Source organism: Aythya ferina, assembly GCF_964211825.1.
Source record: "Aythya ferina genome assembly, chromosome: 1".
Taxonomy (NCBI): domain Eukaryota; kingdom Metazoa; phylum Chordata; class Aves; order Anseriformes; family Anatidae; genus Aythya; species Aythya ferina.
In genome coordinates, this window is record NC_140296.1 from 76,825,238 (window position 1) to 76,846,333 (window position 21,096).

Genomic DNA, 21,096 nt, shown 5'->3' on the forward strand with positions numbered 1-21,096 from the left:
TAAAATGACATTCTTAATAATATGCTGTGTCCCAATATGCCATTCTGTTGTTAGCCTCAAAAAATCTGTTCCACCGTTGTTCTTTGTACACCTGTTTAAACAGAGCTGCAGGGAACATTCATTTAGGTCAACACGGCTCAGAAATTTCTTATGTGAACACCGTTTGATATAGTAGGCTTACTTTAAAGTTGGGAATTCTTTATAGTGGGAAGCCTCAATTAATTGTAAAGATAGCTTGGAAAGTGGAAAAATGAGATTATGGTCTGCTTGATGAACTTACTATATAAACAGGGAAAAAAAAAATGTTTTATATGACATGTTTTCCCCCTTTGGAGGATGCCTTTGATGACTAGGGTACTGAAAGATATCTCAGAATATAGTCCTGTCAAAGGAAAATAGGTTAACTAAAGTAATATTCTTTTAATAATGCTAATTTAAGCAACTGCAGAAATCAGATATGTAATTGAGAGCTTTTAAAATAAAATATTAAGAACTGACGGTGTTAGTCATACTACATCAGTCATAGTAAGTTTGCTTTTCAGTTTCAAAAATGTAATACCCACTCTGATCCTTTCAGGTAGTAAGCAAGAGACAAGAAATTCAGTATCTTAGACAATGTATTTTTTTTTTCACATTATAAATGCATTTATAAAAGCCTTTTTTTCCCATTATAAATGAGATACTCCTTAAATGACAAGATGTCTATCCTGCTATGTGTGTTTATCTTATCATGGTGAATATGTTTTGTTGTTTACAGGGTATTGCTCAGATAAACCTGAGTGATTTGGAGAGTTCTGGTGAGATGCAGCTTCACTGGTATTCTGTTCAGATCTTCACTGGTTCAGACCCCCAGAGAGCAAAGAATAAAAACCAGTGTGAAGAAAATATTCCCCGGTCTTCTGGAAATATAACTACAGTTAAAACGGTATGGATCGGAAAAAGTGATTTGTTTACTTCATTTGACCTGTTGGGTGGTTGGTTGCTTCTGATCTTATCTTGGATACAGTTTGTTTGTGAGGTGCAGAGAAGATTAATTGAACTCTTGTAGTAAGAACTGTAATATAAAAAAAAAATAATTAAAAGCCATGTCTGGACAGGTGCTTGAAATACTACTTGTATGTTTGTATGCACGCCTCCAGTTCAACTCACTAAAACTCATTTAAAAAATCTACCACTACACTGGAGGAGGCTGCCAAGAAAGGTTGTGCAGTTTCCATCCTTGGAGGTTTTTCAGCATGCCACTTAGCCCTGGGCAACTTGGTATAATTCTGAAGCTGTCCCCATTTTGAGCAGCATGTCAGACTAGGTGACTTCCAGAGATCTCTTCTCACCTAATTTACTGGATGATGCTGCACTGCATGTTAAAGTCACCCAATCCACAAATGGCTTTGACTCAACTTTTTGGATTCTGAACTGCTGTGTGATGTAACTGTAAAGCATTCACTTTCTGTTTCTGTGTTCACTTTCTAACATTTTCTTTTAAAAGCTGCATTCATGGGACACCAAGTACTTCTTGATTTTTGAGATTCAGGACAGACTTTAATTTTTTTTAGGAACATACATGTACAAGGACCACGGTTTTATTTTGTTTTCTCTGAATACTATACATTGAATACAAAGGCTTGTTCAAATGGATTTGTCTGAAGTCAAATTGTTACCTTCTAGGATGCAGTGACAGCCCTGTTAGCCAGGACCACTGCCCAGCTGGAAGCAGTTGAGAGAGAGTTGGCAGAAGAGAGAGTGAAACTGGAGTACACCGAGGAGGAAATCCTGGAGATGGAAAGAAAGGAAGACCAGGCAGAAGCTATATCAGAACGGTAAAAATAGTAGCTCAAATACCTCATCAAACAGCCAAGTACTATTTGCACTGTAATTATGCTCTGAAATACAGCAGGAGAAAGAGCAGATCCCTATGTTGAGATCTGTTCCCTGTTAGTGTTATGGGTATAAAATTGTTTTATCATGTGATGATGTGCAAACAGGAAAAAGCTTCATTTGAATAGCTAGCTGAGTTTATAGGACTTGGAATGTGGGGAGTGGGAAAACATTTCTTTTGGACCAAACATAAGCTTCGTTAGGGAGGCAACTGTAATTTGTGCATCTGCAGAAATGCAAGTGGGATGTGTTCTCCCTTTGTGAATTTTGTATTTCTATTGCAGAAATAATACTCTAAAATGGTAAACTGACCTGGATAATGAAATATACAAATAGAATTCGTAACTTTTTTTTTTTTTTTTTAATACCTACAAAATCCTTGTAATGTTCTAACTTCAGGAGTTGGCAAGCAGAATCTGTTGACAGTGGATGCAGTAATTGCACCCAGACTAGTCCTCCTTATCCGGAGCCATTTTGCGGGGATTCGTTAGCTGGACACATGTTTGCAACTCCAGCAGGCCAGTACAGTTCTGGAAAAATCCAGCCTCCACCACTAAAGGTAATGAGAAAAGACACTGCAGTATGGAAACTGCCACGATGCCTGGCGCACACAGTGTGTGTTACTGCTGCTTGTTGAGTTTGAGCCCAAACTGATCGGGAGAGAATAGAATCAGAAATGACATTAGCAACCCTATATGAGCACTGTCGTGATGACAGTGGTATGACTTTTGAGTTGCTAAAAATGTCCTCTTTAGGGCAGTGTTTTTGTTTGTTTGTTTGTTTGTTTACTTGCTAGTAATTTCGGAACTGAACTATTTATTATTTTTTTTTTACATCAAAAGGCAAGCTATTTTTACTGCTGCTTTTATATAACTGTGAATATGCACTTGTATAAATGTCTGTATTGACTTGAAATTATAACAAAAAAAATCATGCTCTAATTCCAGTGCTCTTAGAAATTAGAATTGTCGAAGGAATTGTGCTGGAACTGAGGTATTTAAAATCTTTCAAATTCAAGATATGAGACATTGGAAATAATCCTGACAAGCTGAAATCAAGAAGCTTTCATTAAAGTAAAGGAACACTTATTTGTGTTGCCTTCAGGGAAGATTCTGTTTCATATTTTGGAATAAGTTATCTTAAAAGTTTTGATACTATGATAGAGTAGCATGTTTTTTTTTCCTATATTTCCAAATATTTTAGTGTTCTTGTGTCACTGTTTAACAGTCTTTTAGTTCTCTTTCATTGGGTTTCTTCTCTTCATTTGAATTCCTGCAGTTTTAAAGTTGCTTTGTGTTTCAGTCACCTTGGAAGTATGGCTTAGTTTTCTCCTTTAGTTGAGGCTGGGAGATCAGGTGGTAGCTTGATTAATGCCCAATTTCTAATGGTGAATGCAGTCTTTGTGCTCTGCAGCTATGATTCATGTTATAACTGCATCTTATAATTGTTACTGTTCCAGGGAAGGCTTCTGAAAAGTAATCTTATAATTTTGAATGACCTAGTTTTAAAACTGCTAAAAATGAAGTGATTCATCCTCCATTCTCAAGGCTCATTAAAACTTTAGCCTATCTAACAAGACAAATTGTTTACTTTTGATATGGTTGAAATGTCTGGCTGGTTTTGATGAGAAAGAGAAAATAAGGAATAATTTAAATAAAGTAAAATAAAATTCCTTCATTGTAATTTTAGGTGGATAAGGAAACTAACACTGAGGATCTGTTTCCTGAAGAAGTTGCTATTCTTCCAAAAGAGAGAACTAGCCGCAGGCCACGGGGTTCTGCTTTTGTTCGCAGTAGCACTATTGTTCGTTCCCAGACCTTCTCGCCTGGAGCACGAAGTCAATATGTTTGCAGAGTGAGTAAGGCTTTAAAGGAAGTTTCGGGGAGAGGCCCCCACACAAGTATTTTCTGTATTTTTGATAACTTCTTCTTAAAACTTGAATTATAAGAACTATATACTACTATTTGATACTAATGAATAATATTTAGGTGAATGTAAATGTTGCACTGGGGAAAAAGTCCCCTGGTTCTTTATCTTTCTGAGTTTAAACCTGTTTGTTTGTTTTGTTTTGTTTTGTTTTGTTTTGTTTTTCTTCTTAAATTCAGATTTAAGAACCTACAATAACTTGAATCTTAAACTTTCTTTAACTAGCAATCTTAGATATTGGGCTAGAGTAATTAATTTTATGGAGGTCCAGTGCTGCCTAACGAGGTGTATGAACAGTGAGCTTAGAGAGAGGCCTTGTTTAACTTCCGGGTACATAAAAGTTGGATAAAGGGGGACTCAATGCATAATCCTGTAGTTATTGCATAAATATTCTTAGGGCTTTTTTGCTGCTGTTGCGAATGTCAATCATAGGATGCCCATTACAGTGGTATGCGGGGTTCCTGGGTGCACTTGTACAAGTAATTGAGAATCAGCACAATAATTCCAAACTCACGTTGAGTAGTTGCTATGTTCAACTGCAAAAGGTTTATAAGAAGTTTTCTCCCACCATTGCAGACCAATATATTGATACTAATTTTGGTATACTGGTGGAATGCACACAGCTTTAGTTGTACTCTTTCATAAGATGTTGAGAGCTTGAGTTTGAATATGCCATAATGATTTTTAAGCCAAGAATCACCTGGTTTTTGCTCTCTTGTTTGCATTGTATACAGTGTATCAATGGACCACATCAAATTTTCAATATGCGCACTATTATATATATTTTTTTATAAATAGTTAAAGGCAAATTTTTTATTTAATTTGCTTAAAACAACACAATTTCATTTTTTTTAAAATAATACATCTTAAAATAAAAAAATAAAATAAATCTGAATTTAGATGTAAACAACCTTTATTTTCAATATCTTTTCTACTCAGCTGTATCGCAGTGACAGTGACAGCTCAACTCTGCCAAGGAAGTCACCTTTTGTCCGGAATACCTTGGAGAGGCGTACTCTACGGTATAAGCAGGTATAGCTAGGAAATCTTTTTTTTTACTTAAGTTGCTAGAACAGTGGCACTGGTAGACATCTAAAGCTTTGGTATAAACGTAAACTGTGATGTTTTTAGGAAATATATGAGTGTTCTGTTATGTAATTAGTGTGAGGGGTTGTTTTGTTTCTTTTTATTTTTTAAGCTGAAAGACACAGAAGTGAAATACTGTTGTGAACAATTGCTGAGGAAAAAACAAGGTGTGGCAGACAACAACTAGCCACTGGATTTGTATTGATTTAGATGTAAACTTTGTTAAATCTTTAAAATCTAGTTTATGATGCAGGGTGCAGGCCTGCAGAAGTGTGAATAGTGGGAAAACATCTTGCTACCCTCCCATGCAGCCTACAAACAGCAGTATTTGAGGAATAAATAGGTTAAGTTCTCCTTTTTCTTCCCACCCTGCAGAACAGGTGGGTAGAGAAGGACAGGTAAGGTGTTACCTGTAGATAAATCATGTAGGTAAACGTCATATGGTTTAGCCTGGTAAGCAGAAGTTAATCTCTTGTTTATGTATGTAAGTAGACGAGCATGCCTCCCATTTTGTTTCGGAACATATCTAAAAGCCAATACTGAATAAATTTCATTAAGGGAAATCTGTTGCACTGTGCACTGTTTTCTAGCATCGTGATTCAGTTATGAGTTCTTCGTGTTATATCCGTTTTATTGTCATCATTACGTAAGAGTTCAGTCCATAAAATTAAATTAGTTAATTATTTATAAGCTAAGAGTAGACTGTAAAGGAATGTAGTAAAAAGTATTAATTGAACAAAGCTGTGTTTTGTACAGAAAACCCTTACAGCTAGTTAACCTTTCACTATGGGGTACAAATAACCTCTCTAAAACTGTGTCAAAAAAAAAAACACTTTTTGTAGAGTACATAAATAAAATAAAATGCATGCCCTTTGTAGCTAAAAATAGGCCAGTATACCATGTTGAGAATAACATTCTGTGCATTTTATTTGAATCCAAATAATTCAGCAGTCCTGCAGATCATCTTTGGCTGAGCTTATGGCAAGAACGTCCTTAGACCTGGAGCTGGATCTCCAGGCATCCCGAACTAGACAGAGACAGCTGAACGAGGAGATATGTGTCTTAAGAGAGTTGAGACAGCGTCTGGAAGATGCTCAACTCAGAGGGCAGACAGATCTACCCCACTGGGTCCTTCGGGATGAGCGATTCCGAAATTTGTTGAAGGAAGCAGAGAGGCAGGTAAGTTAACATTAGATGAGTAGTCAACATTTTCAGAAACTTCTCATTTCAAAACTTTTTGATTGTAGAAAAATCTCTAAGGAGCTTTTTTTTTTTTTTTTTTTTTTTTTTTTTTTTTTTTTTTTTTTTTTACAAAATTTCAAAATAACTAGAGTTGCTTCCATATATAGATTAAGAAATTAAACAATAGTATCAGTCTCCTTCATTTATATTCATTCATTTATATTCATTCTCCTTCATTTACATTTATGATCTTAGTTATTTAAGATAATATACTGGTGTGGTTTTAGTGGGATGAGTGGTAACAATCCACCATTTTAACCTGGGTAGTCTTGTGTTGTATTTATTCACATGATAACTTTTGGCATTATATTTTTTCTCATTTTCAGACAAGACAGACCAAATATGAACATCACCAAGAACAAGCAGCTGAAAAGATGCTAAAGAAAGCGTCAAAAGAAATCTACCAGTTGCGTGGGCAAAATCAGAAGGAGCCTATTCAGGTGCAGACTTTTAGGTAAGTGGTAATGTGTACTGAACTAGTGTAACAATAGTTCATTATGTAGGTTAAAGCTCTCTGAAACATTTAGCTAAAATACTGTGTGTCTTGTATATAACCAGTAATTTTTAACCACATACTGATTTGGGCACATGAGTTTCCTTTGAATCACTTGTAGTACAAAGAGGCAGAGATATGGTAAAGTTGGAGTGTTACAATTGTAAAACACATGAGGAAAAAAATTCTTCAAGTGTACACAACATACCTTTAGGTGATTCTTTCAACTTAGCCTAGTTACTATTAAGTTCAGATGATTTGTCAGGTCTTCAGTGCTAGCCTGTAGGCCTACATAGTTTGTTTAGTGTAATACATATGCATTACTAGGAACACTCTCTCCCTGAAAATTACTCAGTAATATTCCAGCTTTCTTTTAAGCCTCTTCTATGTGTTTTATTTCCTGTTTCATCTGTGTTTGCATAGTATGTGTCCTCTCTTAGCTTTAGTTTGTGTACAGGTGCCATTGATAATGGGCATTTCACAGGAAGATTTTATTACTTTAGCATTATTTTTTTCCTTTTTTTTTTTTTTTTAGTAGAATAACATTAGGAGTAAGGAATGAAGAAATACTAGTGCAGTGTAGCTGCAGGGGAAAGCTCAGCTACAATTTTATATTCTGCTGTCAGTGTTCCGATTTTTAGAAGTTGTTTGCAGGGCATACTTAAATAAAATGCAAAAGTTGTCTATCCTTTAATGAACTGTATTGGAAAGGGAAAGGTCTTCCTCACAGATGTGGAGAGGAAATAAGAGGAATAAAAATTCTAGCATTGCTTTTGCATCTTGTATTTCTGTTAATAGAACAGGATTCATTTGCTTTGGCTACTGAGATAAAATTATGTGGGGAATAGATGAGATGAGAGAGATGCAGTAAAATGAATCAAATGATAACTTGCTTGTTTAAATTCTTGCCCCTTGTATGCACACATCCATTTCTTATGACAGTTAAAGAATATTGCTTCTCAATAAAGAAGCAAAAAGATGAAAATGCCATCAGTTTTGTTGTTCTAGGCACTATTGAAAAATGTAGAAGGTGAACTTTGCATTGCAGAGGGGACTTAACGCAGGGCTAGTCCCGTGAAACCTTTTTACAGTGAACTATAATTGATGTCCAATAAGTTGTATAAAGCTGCCACCTAAATTTTCAAAAACAGTAGTTGTGTTCAAGGGAGTGCCTCCAAAAGCATGCAGTGAGGAGTTGTTTCTCATATTCACGTAATCCCACAGTTCAACGTGTAACAAATAATAACCACTAATCAGAGTAAAAAAATGATGTTCTTGCAGGGGTGTGGGATATATTTAATTTTATTTTATTTGAGGCATATATTTGACTTTCTTTTCATCTTTTTTGGTCACAGAGAGAAGATAGCATTTTTTACAAGACCAAGGATTAACATACCTCCTCTGCCAGCTGATGATGTATGACATGTTGCATTGTAAACATGAAGTATTTATCGCTTTTATTTTAATGAAGTTATTAGATTAGCCAAGTTTCTTTAAAAAAAAAAAAAAAAAAAAGTGCAAAAGCTAATATACACGTTTTGTAAAAAATAAAAAAGTAAAAAAAGTAAAAGTAAACAAAACCATATATATAAATATATATACATATATATATTTTATAATAGCGACTGCAACAAGGCTTGGTTTTTCCTTGTTGTGAAATTGACATCTCTGAAGACAACTTATTTTATAAAAGATCGACTATCCTGTTAAGAGCGTGTACAGTTTTTATGCTGTTTTATTTGACTTAAAGGCTGGAAGACAGAAACAAAGTGAGTTCAGGCAAATTCACTGTAGTGTAATTTATTTATAGTGCCTTTTTTCCTTGAAGGAAAATACCTACTTTAAGATGTATTTTAAGACTGAAATTTTGTTCTTCAGTATTTGTCATACAGTAGAATGGAACCATTGAGCTGGTTTTGTTTCTGATACCTGAAATGAAAATACTGTGTTCTAAAATTGTCACTTTTTTCAGCTTTATTATCTGTAGCTTATTATGTATATTGTATCCTTTAGCACTGTCTGTGTTATAGCAAAATATTATCACCTGCAATGTGTTTAACACTGATTAGAAGTGATGTTAAACATTGCAGAATTCATTTGCATGTTCTTACTGTGCACTAATAGATTGTTTTCATTTCAGTTTTGTCTAAAATATCTTTATATTCTTAACTAGATTCTCAATTTAAACGGAGGAAGGAAAAGGGTGACAGGTCTTTGTTTTGCTATTTAAGGGAAAGGTAGTTAAAAGAGCACTGTGAGCTAGCTGTGTGGAAAAACTGCTAAAGGAATATAGCAACTTCTACAGTTTTAAAGATTCTGATCTGATTCAGGAAAACACGTGCTAATTTCAGAAAGCAGCTGCAATAAGTAAGGGTGCTTAAGCACATGTTAATCCTAATGGATTTGCTGTGAGGTTACTACATGTGAGTTCTGTTGTACAGTGACACTTTCCAGAAAGGAGGTGTATAATTCTGGAAGATATAGATCACTTGATTGATAGTTGGACCAGCAGAAATGTGGTGAGAAATACTTTTCTTGTAACCATTCATTGTAATGAAAGACTGTCACCCTAAATTCCCGAGAATGCCAGTTTTGTGTCCTTGCATCCTGCAAGTATGTAAAAATACTTCTTTACTAAGCTACTATAATAGTTTCTCATATTTTTCTAATTATACCTACACAGAGAAGTGCCCAACACAAGACTAACTTCGCAAATTGCTGGAATTGCTTAGAAGGATGATCATGATGTCTTTTCATTATGCCCAGGTCAAATTGACTCCAAATTTTTGTATGTCAGGAAACCAAAGCAACAGTCAAAAACTAAACTTATCAAAACCTCTGACCAATGGGAATATTTTAAAATATTTTGTAAGTCGTCTATGTGAGTTTCAAGAGCTTATAATCTGTTAGTTTGTCAAAGATCAGGAAAACCTGAAAGTGAAACTGAATTGCTTTTATTTGTCCAGGCTGAGACCAAAAATACTGGAGGGGATGGGGTGGGGGCTGGTAAAAGACATTTTAAGCAAAGACATTTAATTTTAAGCTACTACAGGCCTGGTATAGCCTGTAATCATTACAGACATCAAGTGATCTGGTGGTGTAGCAATACGTATGAAATTAAAGTATGGTTAGCGTTTATCATGCTAACCATTCTGAAGTCTCTCTTTTTGCCAGTTAAGTTTTGATGGGTGTATATTGGGTTCCTTGGGCTGAACTAGAGCTATTCAGAAACTATGCAGATAAAAGCCAAGTAAATCATGTAAGAAATTGCTAGTGCTTGGGTAAAAGTCTAGGGACAGCAAGCTTTCAAGTGCTTGTTACTTGAAAAGATCAGTTGGTCGGAATTTCACGTCTCATGTTCAGTGGAGACCCTTACATAGTAGTATTTATCCAAAGTTACCATGTGGTGATACCAGAAATACTTGCTGTGTACTAAGAATAGACAACACTCTGTTTTCATGAGGGTGTTCCAGTCCTGGAAGAGCTTGCCCAGAGAGGTTATGAGATCTCTGCCCATGGAGGTGTTGAGGATTTGACTGGGCATGGCCCAGAGCAGCTTGGTTGTGTTAAACCCGCTTTGAGCAGGGGCTGCCATAGGGACCTCGCTTCCACCCTAAATTGTTCTGTGACTGTGTAACAAAGGGGCAATGTCTGGTGGCTTACCTCTTAGGAGGGGGTTCAGCTGGTGTTTTTAATTAGTGACTGCTTGGAGACATCGTCAGTTTATCTTGTGAGTCCGTGATTCTGACTGCTGTAATGAGTTCTGTCTTGATGTGGTAATGAGTTATCATAGTCAGTATTCATCTCTCTCGTTTTTGTCACAGTTCTGTATGATTGTGTCATTTTTGTATTATTTGAAAGTATTTCTTCTATAAAATAAAATAATTTGCCATAAACAGAAAGAGAGTTTTGTTTAATGTCACAGAAGAAGACATTGTTGCAGTGGTTTATATTTGCCACACTGATGATGCTTTCATGAAGAAATTTTATATTTTGTAAAACAGTGTATGTAATGAATTTTCAAATAAAAAAGAGGAAATCTGTGAAGTTAGGGATTCTAGAGAGGTTGCATTGAAGACCTGAAATGGATACAGAGTGTAAGGAATGGCAGGTATGTTCTCCCACGTGCTTATTGCTCATGATAAGCCGACAGCTGTATCTGAGGCTCCTAGCTGAATATTCTAGGAATTCACGGGTAGCTCCTTATGACACATTGAACTGTTTTTTGTTTTTTGTTTGTTTGTTTGTTTGTTTTTTTCTAGCAGAAGTTTGTACTTTGTAGATTAGTATTCAAAATAAATTGACAGCGTTATTTCTGTAGTATCTTTATAACCAATCCCAAGCTGAAAACCACTGGAAAAAATACAAGTTAATGTTAGTAGGCAGAACTTCACTGCTTCTTTCACAAAGGAAAGTTAGACCTTAATATTTATAGAAAGGCCATTTTTTGGTTTCTCCATGCAGCCCTAAGCTGCCAGGAGCATGGGCAAATTTGTAGTACTGACACTTGACACCTTTCTCATCCAGTATTTGCAAGGCGTTAAGGGTATGACACAGTTTAGGTTATTTTTAAAATGGTCTGCTTGAAATAGTCATTTGGAATACCAACTGTCTCGCTACCATCAAGATCAACAACAAAAGCTATAATGGGTAGGTTGGTATGAATTTTCTGATATAAACATGAAATCTTATATGTGTTTCTTGCTGTGATTCTTGTAAGCACTTTGCAAGACTTCAAGGTAAGTGTTGTATAAAATGAACAAATGTTTTTTAGGAATCAAATGAACTATGTATTTTGCATCCATTCTCAGCAGAATGCAAATCTAAAATTTGAATTATGTTTTTAGTTTGGAGGAGGGTATTTTACTGCTTGTATTGAATCTAATCTCCTTTTTAACTATAGAGTCATAGGTCTATGAGAGGAGGAAAAATATGTTTACAGAGGGACTTAAGAAACTACAGGCTAGAAAAAGCAAGAACAATCTTTTCTAAAAACATGATGTGAACAGTATTTTCTTTCCTCTGAGATTGCTTGATTGACCAAGTATAAATGAAAGAAAATACCAAAGAGTCAAATCGAATTGATTTTGGAATCTATGTATATAAGCGATTTGCTTGTACTGTGGAAAATCTCAATATTCTTGGGAATTAAAAGCTTCTCAGAAGCTGTTTCTGGTTTATTATAACTTTTCAAAATCTCTCAAATTTGAACATACCTGGCTTATAGAATCACATATTCTACTGTGAATCAGTTATTCTGTCCCTGTAGTGTGCAGCTGGATCATCCAACTAAAAAAATAGACATTCAGGAAGAGACTCAGTGAGTTTACCTGTGGTAACAGACAAGAAAATTAGGAAGTGAATTTAGGAAAATTTGTCCAGGAAGAAATGGGAGATTGAGAGCCTTGTGCTTGTTTTTTTCATAGCACAGAATTGCTATCCTGTGTTTAGGATGTGGTACTTACATTCTGTTAATGTGTCTTATGGCACGGAACTTTCCAGGTATAGATGGTTGTGTCTGACTGATTCAATTCAAACTGCTTGCTGTTTTCCTTACTTCTGTTTCATAAAGCAATTAAGGAAAATTGCAGATACTTTATCAAGAAACTAAATTAAATACTCTGTGTTGGTTTAACTTCCTCCACAGGATTCAATTGGCATATTAATATTGATTTTAATGGGCTTAAAGAACAGATGCTGGCAAGAAGTTAGGCCTTTCCTCCCATCACTTTTCCTCACTTTACTGATGTGGTTATGGTAGCTCTGCAGCTATTAGTGATTCATGAACGATAGGGAAATGCGATCTGCACTACTGTGTGTAAAGGGCATAATCAAATCTCTTTCCTAAAGGCATGCTCCAGAAAAGTGTAGGAATTGCAGGTGAAGCAAATCAAGTGCTCAGATTTCACAATAAAATTGAAAATGTGTAACTTCCGTTTGGGTAATCCATATCAGAAATAAGGGGTACTGGAGCTCCCTTCAGCTTACAGACAAGATCTGGAGGTGCTGTGTAGCCATTTTGAAAAGGTTTTGTACACTGTGTACCAACCAGCTTGCTTTGTTGGGCCAAACTGTCTGCTTAGAGCATCCAAAAAAAATTGTCCAAACGCACTGGTACAAAAAGGTCTTCCAAACTGTGCTCTGTGGCCTTTGAAGTTGGTGGAAGCCACGCGTGTGCCTTCAATGACTCATGGATGTTTTCATGTGTACCTGTACAAGATCTCCCTCTAGCTAGCTGTTGTGCTTGCTTAGTAATACAAAGCACAACTTGCATACCCTTAAGGGTAAAAACCAGTCTGCACCATGTTCAAATAAGAGACAATAAGCAGTGGAAGGTGAATGTCTTGAAATAAAGCATAACATTGCATGCACACAAACTTGCTTATTTGTATTCTGTCTTAATAAAGAACAGTTATAACCATGGTGTTGCAGAGCATGATCCTAGTGGGGCATGTGAAATCTGTACAATCAACTTTCGAAATTACTATTTTGTAGTAGAACTTGAATACATTGTACAGTATAACAAAAGTGTATGTGTGTGTATATATATATATATATATATGGTTCTCAGTTGCAATACATAGTTAATCAAAATGTGAAAGTGGAGATAATTGCTTTATTATAATATTTGATGGGGGAAAAAAAAAGTAGAAGTTTCGAAAAAGGAAAACTAGGCTGGCAAATAGGAGATCTTTCAAGCAGTAGCAGTTGCATTGAAGAAAAGGCAGAAGGCTGTAAATGAGGTTATTTAATGGATGAATGGGGTGGAGAATGAGGAAGTGAAGGTAACAGAGGAACAGAACCTTTGAGGTAATCTTGCAAAACTCAAATATGACCCAGAAGTTGGAGGGAAGTCAATCTGGATAAACTTGAAGTGGAATACAGGGAGAAGGAAAAATGCAAGGGATGGTGAAATTGTGGTTTGTCTCACTTCCAAGCTGCTGTGATTACATATTTCATAAAGATTAAAGAAGATAATTATGGCACCTGGGCACTGCTGCAGAGTAGGTAGGAATAAATCTTAATTCGCACACGGTATACTTACAGTGCTTTTTCCTCTTGAAAAAAATGTGATTGTTATTGCTGTTGCAACAAAATCCATGAACTCTCTTTAAAAAAAAATAAAAGGCTCAGGTGAGGGGGGAAAAAAAGGCACCAGATGATCTAATGGCTGCAGAAATATGTAAGGAAGGATAAAGAAGCTTGCAGTTTAATCCTGCAGGATTACAGAGCAGTCTCTTTCCAGCCCAGTCTCCTATCAGAAATCCTATAGACGGAGGATGCAGTCACATGATTGTTACTGCTTCCTCCCCATGACATCATTGCTTTGCAGCCATACCACCAAAGAAAGGATGCTATTAAAATCTTTGGGTCTGAGCTAAATGATGTTGCATTGCAGGTAAGCAACGTTAATTCTTCGAAAAAAATAGTTTGCCAGCTGCTCGTGTGCTGCCGTCCTGGAGCTGCAGCTCTGTTAGGCAGGGTTTTCACTGGAAAAGAAAGCAGAACGGTTTCTCTGTGAGCAGAGGGTTTGCAGGTGCAGAGGCTGCTTGCTGGCTCTGTGCTGGTCTTCCGGCTGACATCCCCAGCAGAAAGGCTGCCAGCTGGAGCTTTAAAGCTAAAGAAGGCCCTTTGTCCCTGCATCTTGCTATGGCTCCTTCGTGTGTCTGCTGAACTCTGTATTTGCGTGAGCAGCCATCATCATCCAGCCCTGTGGAGGGAGAGAGAGCAGCAATACTGTCTTGGTTGCATTCCCCATTTCGTGGGATTTTTGGTTTTGTTTCGCTTAGTTTTTAACCCTGCATGCCTAAAAAAAGTTATTACAGACAGAGATGTGTCTACGCTTTAAAAGGAATGAGGATTAACTTGTTCAGGGGGTTAACAGATGTATTTGGGGAAAGAGGCTTTTCCTTTTTTAATTTTTGCTGACGTGGTTTGAAAGTACCTAGTCCAGCAGGTTTCCCGCATAATTTGCTGTAGCGTAGGATAGGTTTTGTTTGTCATCCAAAATAAACATGAAAAAATATTCTCCCAAAAAGACAGAGGAGATGACAAGCAGATTTTTGCTTCTTACACAAACTGCCAATCCTCGAAAGGCTGAAAAATCCTTGCTAAATGGATTTTTCGGACAGTGGGTATTTATGTAGCAAAGTCCAAAGTCTGTTTTCTTTTCCTAGTGTGGGTGTTTAATTATGCACTCCATAAAACTTATGGAAGACATATATTTTCAGATTAAAAATGTTGACTTTACTCTTCTGTGGCTTTTTTAATTCTGGCTTGATTTTTTTAAAAAATATATTTTAGGTTATTTGCAGTGCATTATTATTTTTCTTAGTTTAATACAAATGCTACAATGAAAGAAGCTAATTTTTGAGCTTATACTAGTCAAAAAAGTAAAACTGCATTCCCCCCCCCCCCCATTTTTTAAGTGTTCTGATAAATATTTTGTGCCTTTGCCAGAGAATGGAGGATGACTCAGCTGCAGCTTCATCAGGCAGATAGTCAGGTGACTTTTCATTCCTAGTATGCAGGAAGTTTTCTTATTTGTCAAAATCCTGTTCTTTGTTCAAATATTTTTTTCCCACTATTGAAAATTCTGAGAATTTGGCATGTCTAGGGTCTCTGTATGCACACCCAAACACTCGTGGAGGAGATTTTGGATCTCCTGTGGTAAAGTTAACTAGGCTATATGCCTTAGGGAAAGGCGGTCTGAAGTGACGATATATGCAGTCATATCAGGGTTAGAAAACATGGAAGAAAAAAAATTATAGAACCAAAACCAACAACAAAACACAACCAAAGCCAGCAGTAGTAATGAAGTATTTAAAACAATGAAGTAAGAAAGGACAACAGTTTTTCAAAATGGAAAGCTCTAAAATTTTTTTTTTTCAGCCAAACCTCTGTTTTTACATGATCTTGGTTCAAAAGCAATACAAATACAAACCTGTCATTTTATGAGATCACAGTGAAGACTGTATCTTGATGGCACTAGTACTGAATTTCCTCTTTTAAGTTCCTCTGAAGCATCAGGAGAAGTCTTGTGTCAATTCTTCCTACCTAGCACTTAAAGTACACCAAACTCCTCTCTTGCTCACCGTGCGTGCAGGGACTTGGCTCTTTGCCCACATGAAGTACACACCAGGGCTGCCACACACAGATTCTATGGACACAATGTGCTTTTGCTTTTTTTTTTTTTTTTTTTTTTTTTGTCCCCAGCCTGGATCATATTTGAGTCCTGGTCTCCTGATTTGAGTCAGGTGTTTTTCATGCAACAAAAGATGTGATACCAGCCTAAATGTATGCTGGAATAATTCAGAAATGAAGGATTTGAGTCCTTTAACAGCTATTTAGTGTAAAACTGTGACCCTGCAAATATCCCTGGTTGGAGTGTTTTGCTCTCCTGGGCCGGGTGCATTTCACTCAGGGCACCTACCCCATCTGGTTTCTGGTGGTGCCCATCTCCCTGCCAAAGGACGTAGCGGCCCAGGCCTTTTAAACCAGGACTGGAGGAAGTCCCATGGATGGTGTTGGATGGTCTGCCTGCAGAAAACAGGCAGGGAAACAGGGGCAGTTTGTAGACTAGGAGTCTAATGTGTTTCTCAGCATATATGCATATATACACTAAAGGTAATGGATTTACTCAGATTTCTTCCTTTCTAGCCCAGAAGAAGCAAAAATCACACACGACCCACAGTTGATGCTAAAAGAGAAATTCTGGCAGGGTGACTGTAGGTTACTATTCCTAAAGCGCTTCTAACATGCTGCACTAGAAAATTGTCACAAGGGCGGGCCTTTCCTTTCTTGCAGGTGGGGGAACTCAGGGGTATGAAGTCACCTTTCTGTAAATGCACAGCTGACCAGCATCAATTGCAGCAATGCCAACCACTGCCCTCAGAAAAACATGACCCTCCATCTGTATGAGTGACTCACTCAAATCATGAGAAGTGACATGGTAGAACAGATTAATGGCTTTTCTACTGCAGGTTTACCAGCTTTATTTCAAGCTGAGGGCTCAGAAAGGTTTTTAGTGAGAGGTGCATTTAATGCTGCTACACTCACCATTTAAGGGGAGAGCCTTTTAGTGCAACTCTCTTCTCTCTGTATTTATTTTTTTTTACCCTGAAATCCATGTTTTCCCTCTTAATGCTGTCGTTTTCTGACTGAGGAGACAAAAGACCAAAACTGCAGACCAAAACCTGGTGCTGCAAAGCTTGCTGAACTCCCCTGAAGCCCCTGAACCTCCAGCTCTGTTTTTGAGTTCGGTGGCAGCAAATCAGCTGCTCCAAGAGGAAAACTCACCCTGTTTTGTGAGTAAGGGGACTAGAGGAAAAGCAAAAAAAGAAGCTATGCATGCTGGTAGCCTGATTGCCAGTTCTCCTCCCTCCTGAATTTTAGTTTCTTACCAACGATGCTGAAGGATTTCTGAATTTTATCTAATCAAACCTTGCTTTCTTCAAGAAGTAAAGGCATGCTGGTTCTTGAAGGCCCACAGGGCTCATCTGCTGCTGGCGTGTCAGTGGAGGGGCATCCTTTAATAAAGCTGTCGCAGCTTGGGTTGTGAAAGGTGGACCATCACGCCCCATAGCCAACAGTGTTTTGCTCATGCTGTTTCCACAGCCTCAAGATCAATGGTAGCAACTACATTTTTTGGAGGGACTGTTCAGGCTTGCTCAAAATAACAGAGAAGTGCATTTAGCATTATTTTTCTCAATATGGAGCCTATTTTGAGCTATGTGAGTGCTAAAATTCCACTTGGCAGTTGTGGGGAAAGAGCTGGGCTTTCCCCCGCCCCTCTCTCCTGACATAACTCAGCAGCTGAACTAATTTTGGTCAAACTTTCCAAGAAACCTCGAGTGGAGACCAGACACCTGATATTTCATCCTGAAAGGAATTTGCTTCCAAAGGGAGACCTGCTCTGGGAGGGGGAGCAGGGGGCAGGCTAGGCGTGCAAGCCTCTTGATACTGAGGAAAAGCACTGTCACCTAGGGACCTCCTGAGAGAAGAAAGGGAGTCAGGCCTCTCACCCTGTGGCTGCTATGCCCCCCACCAAAGGGTCTCAGTGCCCTGGTCATTTGTCCTTAGCTCCAACCCTGCTGTGGGGCACATGGGGTGCTCAAGCCTCCAAGCAGGCCATGCTGCCCTATGCACCAGGACCCCTTGCTGTGCCTCACCTCGCCTCACCTGCCCCGTGTTCCCAGCCAGCACCAATATTGCTGCTGTGCTCACGCCCTTTGCACGTGTGGTGGTTGAGGGCGAATGTTTGGAGACTGTGGTTCAGTCTGGAGGAGCCTTTTGTGCCTTCAGTTTTCCACCACTTATCCCAAATGTTTCCCCCGTGCCTTCCAGGCCCTCTCCCCTGTGATCTACTGCCCTGTGTTTTTTAAGCTCTGCTGCGGCTTCATAATTTTTTCCGTAGAGGTTACTCAGGGTAAAGCTACACTTCAAAGATTGACTCTATTTAGCTTGCCCACACTATCATAGCAGGAAACTCCTTAATGTGTGGTGATGGGGCCATACAGTAACATACTGCAGTATTTTAAAGTCATGTTCCAGATACTGCAGCCAGTCTGCTCTTGTGCTGTGGGAGATGGCAGGCTTGTGCTGTATAATTTACACGTATACAGGGGCTGAGCCATTAATCCTTGCATTATAATAGAAGGATTTGCCAATTTCATTATCCCTCTGTACTTTCCTAATTTAACTTCTCTCTGCTTTTCTTTTTTTTTTTTTTTTTTTTTTTTTTTTTTTTTTTTTTTTTTTTTTTTTTTGGTGCCATATTATGTTTCCAGAAAGGCCTGTGACTAGGTTCAGCAGCATTTTCTTATTTTTGCAGAGACAGTTCCTTGCTCTGGTCCAAGGCCATCTCAATGTTTTTTAAACACTATTGTTAAGGTCAATAGATCATCTTACTCAGTCTGAGGCTTTTAAGATGAATAGTCTTAAATTGGTCATGGATGTTTGTAAGCCTGCAGAAAACTGCACATTTAACTTGCCAGTGATTAAGTCTGCTTTTGCTGTAAACAGCTTCCTTGTAAACTCATCACCCAGCAGCATCTTACTTTCTGTTTAGTGGAATGCTTTGTAACTGTTTACCTCCTTCTACATCTTATAGGGTGCAATGTCACATTGCTGTTCCTAGGTTGTCTTCCAGGCAGCACCCATCCTGCTTGGCCTTCTTGGCTGCAGGCTAAGTAAAATGTATTTTCTCACTGCTCCTCAAAAGGCATATGTCCCTGATCATCTTGCTGTATTTCTCATTCATCTCTTTCCAGGTGACCTCATAATAATCATGCTTGCTGGCTTTCTGTGCTCTCAGGCCTATTTTCTCCCGCCAGGCAGTCCTGAAGACCTGTAGTATGCCTGTGCTCTGCTCTGGGATCCATTTCCTGCAGCGTGGGCCCCCACCTATGTCCTCTTACAGCTCTTCCTGAACACTGACTTCTTCAGCTTGCTCTGCAAGCAGCAGTGACCTCCTGATTACCTGGATTCAGGGACTGGGTGGGAAGTGCTCAGTTTCCATCTATTACTAAATCTAAATCCCTTGGGACAGAGGGTACATGGCTGTTGGCAGAGCACCTAGCTCTCAAGATGAGATGCCTGTGTTTGACTGGTTACATTGAGCAGTCTGTGACAAGAAGTGTTAATGTCCATGAATCTGGGGCACCGTGCTTGGCTTCTTTGGGCTTTCAGTATTAGGAATGGTCAATAAAGATAGCAAGACCATGGAGAGTGGCAAATCATCTATCAGTGCAAAAGAGTTTTGTGATGACTGCCATTTGGTAAACCAGTAAGACTGCATTGTTCATAATCAAAGTCCCAGAGATTTTCACAGTCCCCACTCTTTGTGCAGTGCATGCTGTAATATCACATAACATCAGCACAGCTAACTACACCAAGCATTCAAATCAGTAGTGTGTTCAGTTCTGATGGAGTCTAGATTTAACAGGCCTCGAATCATTTCAAAAGCATCATGTCTGCAGTAGGACCCTCCCTACTTTCTATGTATGTATGTTTATTTGTATCAGAGCATAGAAAAGCCATGAGTTGTACCATATTCTGCTTTCATGTGTTGGCTAGCTCATGCCACATTTGGAAGAGATGGAATAGATGATGCTTTAGATGCCCAGGAAAAGTCGCTCCAAACAAATACAAATTGAGGAACTTACAATAGGCTTTTAGGCTTCTGCTTTCTTCCACCAGCCTCTTGGCAGATCCACTTCTTCCTTATACTACAGCAGAGGAACTGAGAGAAGTATGCTTTGTTGTTTGCATAGTCACATTCCACATAGCCAGCCCCAGACTACTCTCTTCACAGAAAACAGCATAAATATGAAAGCGTGTAGGTGAACGTTCATCTGCTAGAAATATTTAGTATCAGTTCACTGATACAGCTCTTCTAGCTGTGACTTTAAGATTTGCACATGCTGTAATAGTGCTGCAAAGGTCAGAGGTTGTCAGCATTTCCATTATAAATGTAATTTATCATTCTTCCACAAGACTTAGCACTAAGCTGCAGTGTACAGCTGGTCTGAATCACAAGAAGATGAGTTTACTCACTGTGGGACCTGCAGAAATGACCTTAAATATGATAATACTACTTTTTGGTTCTTAAAAAAAAATAAAAATAAAATAATAATAATAACAAAAAGTAAGCAAACAGCAGAAGAGACCTACAGTCCACATACTGTCCACATACTGTGCTTGTTGGCATGCACCAGCCCATCAAGCAGCTAGCTCACTGCATTTGCACCCTGGCTTCTGTAGGCTGTCTGCACTAACCTCTTCATTGCTTTCTTTGCATAGGAGGCTTCAGTGATTACTTAAAAATTATCTGGCTTCTTTCATCATCAAGCCTCATGGTCTAATCTTTGAACTTGTGCTTGTGATCCTTACTTCCAACTCCTCTCATGCAACACCTCACAAGTTTGTAGGGCAGTGTCTCTTTCTGGCTACATAGTATTATGCACCAAACACAGCTAACTGGGAGATTTAGGATTGAGTATCAGGCTGGCCCAATGTTTCTGGAAGATATCTAGGCTTATGTGGCAGCCGGGAGAGCCTCTGTGAAGAGGCACAATTGCCAGTCTAGCACTCTGGCCTCCCATGATTTGTGAATCAATCCCTGCCAGGACCTTGCCTCATCTACAGGACCGCAGTAGTCTGACGTGGGTCTAAATCTAGGGAAATCTGCTAATTGGGCTCCAAGGAGGAAGCCTCTGAGAACAGAAGACACTGGGTTCAGTCAGACTTCTTTGTTTGGCTTTTAGCAAGAATTAGTTTTATAGTTGGTAAAGCAGAGGTTTAACAAAAATGTCCAGTTGTAGAAATACCTAAGCTATTCAGTAAAAATGATAGCTGAAGAATGAGTCTTTCCATACTGAAGCATGGGGAATGAAATGGCAGATGAAATTTTAAGTTGATAAAGGCAAAATAATGAGGGAAATGACCTGAAGAGACCAGAGAATGATAGGCTT

General features: G+C 38.2%; 2 protein-coding genes across 6 annotated transcripts in view; both read left to right on the forward strand.

The window, feature by feature from the left end:
• WWC3 (WWC family member 3) overlaps window positions 1-10,524 on the forward strand; it is a 99,989-nt gene extending 89,465 nt beyond the window's left edge. For 2 of the 4 annotated variants that reach the window (XM_084506661.1, XM_084506659.1), the window contains exons 16-23: window positions 758-925; window positions 1,666-1,817; window positions 2,275-2,434; window positions 3,565-3,729; window positions 4,741-4,833; window positions 5,836-6,066; window positions 6,456-6,583; window positions 7,978-10,524. In XM_084506661.1, the coding sequence (XP_084362787.1) occupies window positions 758-925; window positions 1,666-1,817; window positions 2,275-2,434; window positions 3,565-3,729; window positions 4,741-4,833; window positions 5,836-6,066; window positions 6,456-6,583; window positions 7,978-8,044 (1,164 nt within the window). In that variant the 3' untranslated portion in view covers window positions 8,045-10,524. The remainder of the gene's footprint in view (window positions 1-757; window positions 926-1,665; window positions 1,818-2,274; window positions 2,435-3,564; window positions 3,730-4,740; window positions 4,834-5,835; window positions 6,067-6,455; window positions 6,584-7,977) is intronic. The other 2 variants (XM_084506658.1, XM_084506660.1) reach the window with 1 other exon arrangement.
• A 720-nt stretch (window positions 10,525-11,244) lies between these two features.
• The window catches only part of CLCN4 (chloride voltage-gated channel 4), a 46,730-nt gene continuing 36,878 nt past the window's right edge, over window positions 11,245-21,096 (forward strand). The window contains exon 1 of one of the 2 annotated variants that reach the window (XM_084506662.1): window positions 11,245-11,272. In XM_084506662.1, the coding sequence (XP_084362788.1) occupies window positions 11,269-11,272 (4 nt within the window). In that variant the 5' untranslated portion in view covers window positions 11,245-11,268. Of the gene's footprint in view, window positions 11,273-13,907; window positions 14,022-21,096 lie in introns of those variants that run through there. The other variant, XM_084506663.1, reaches the window with a different exon arrangement.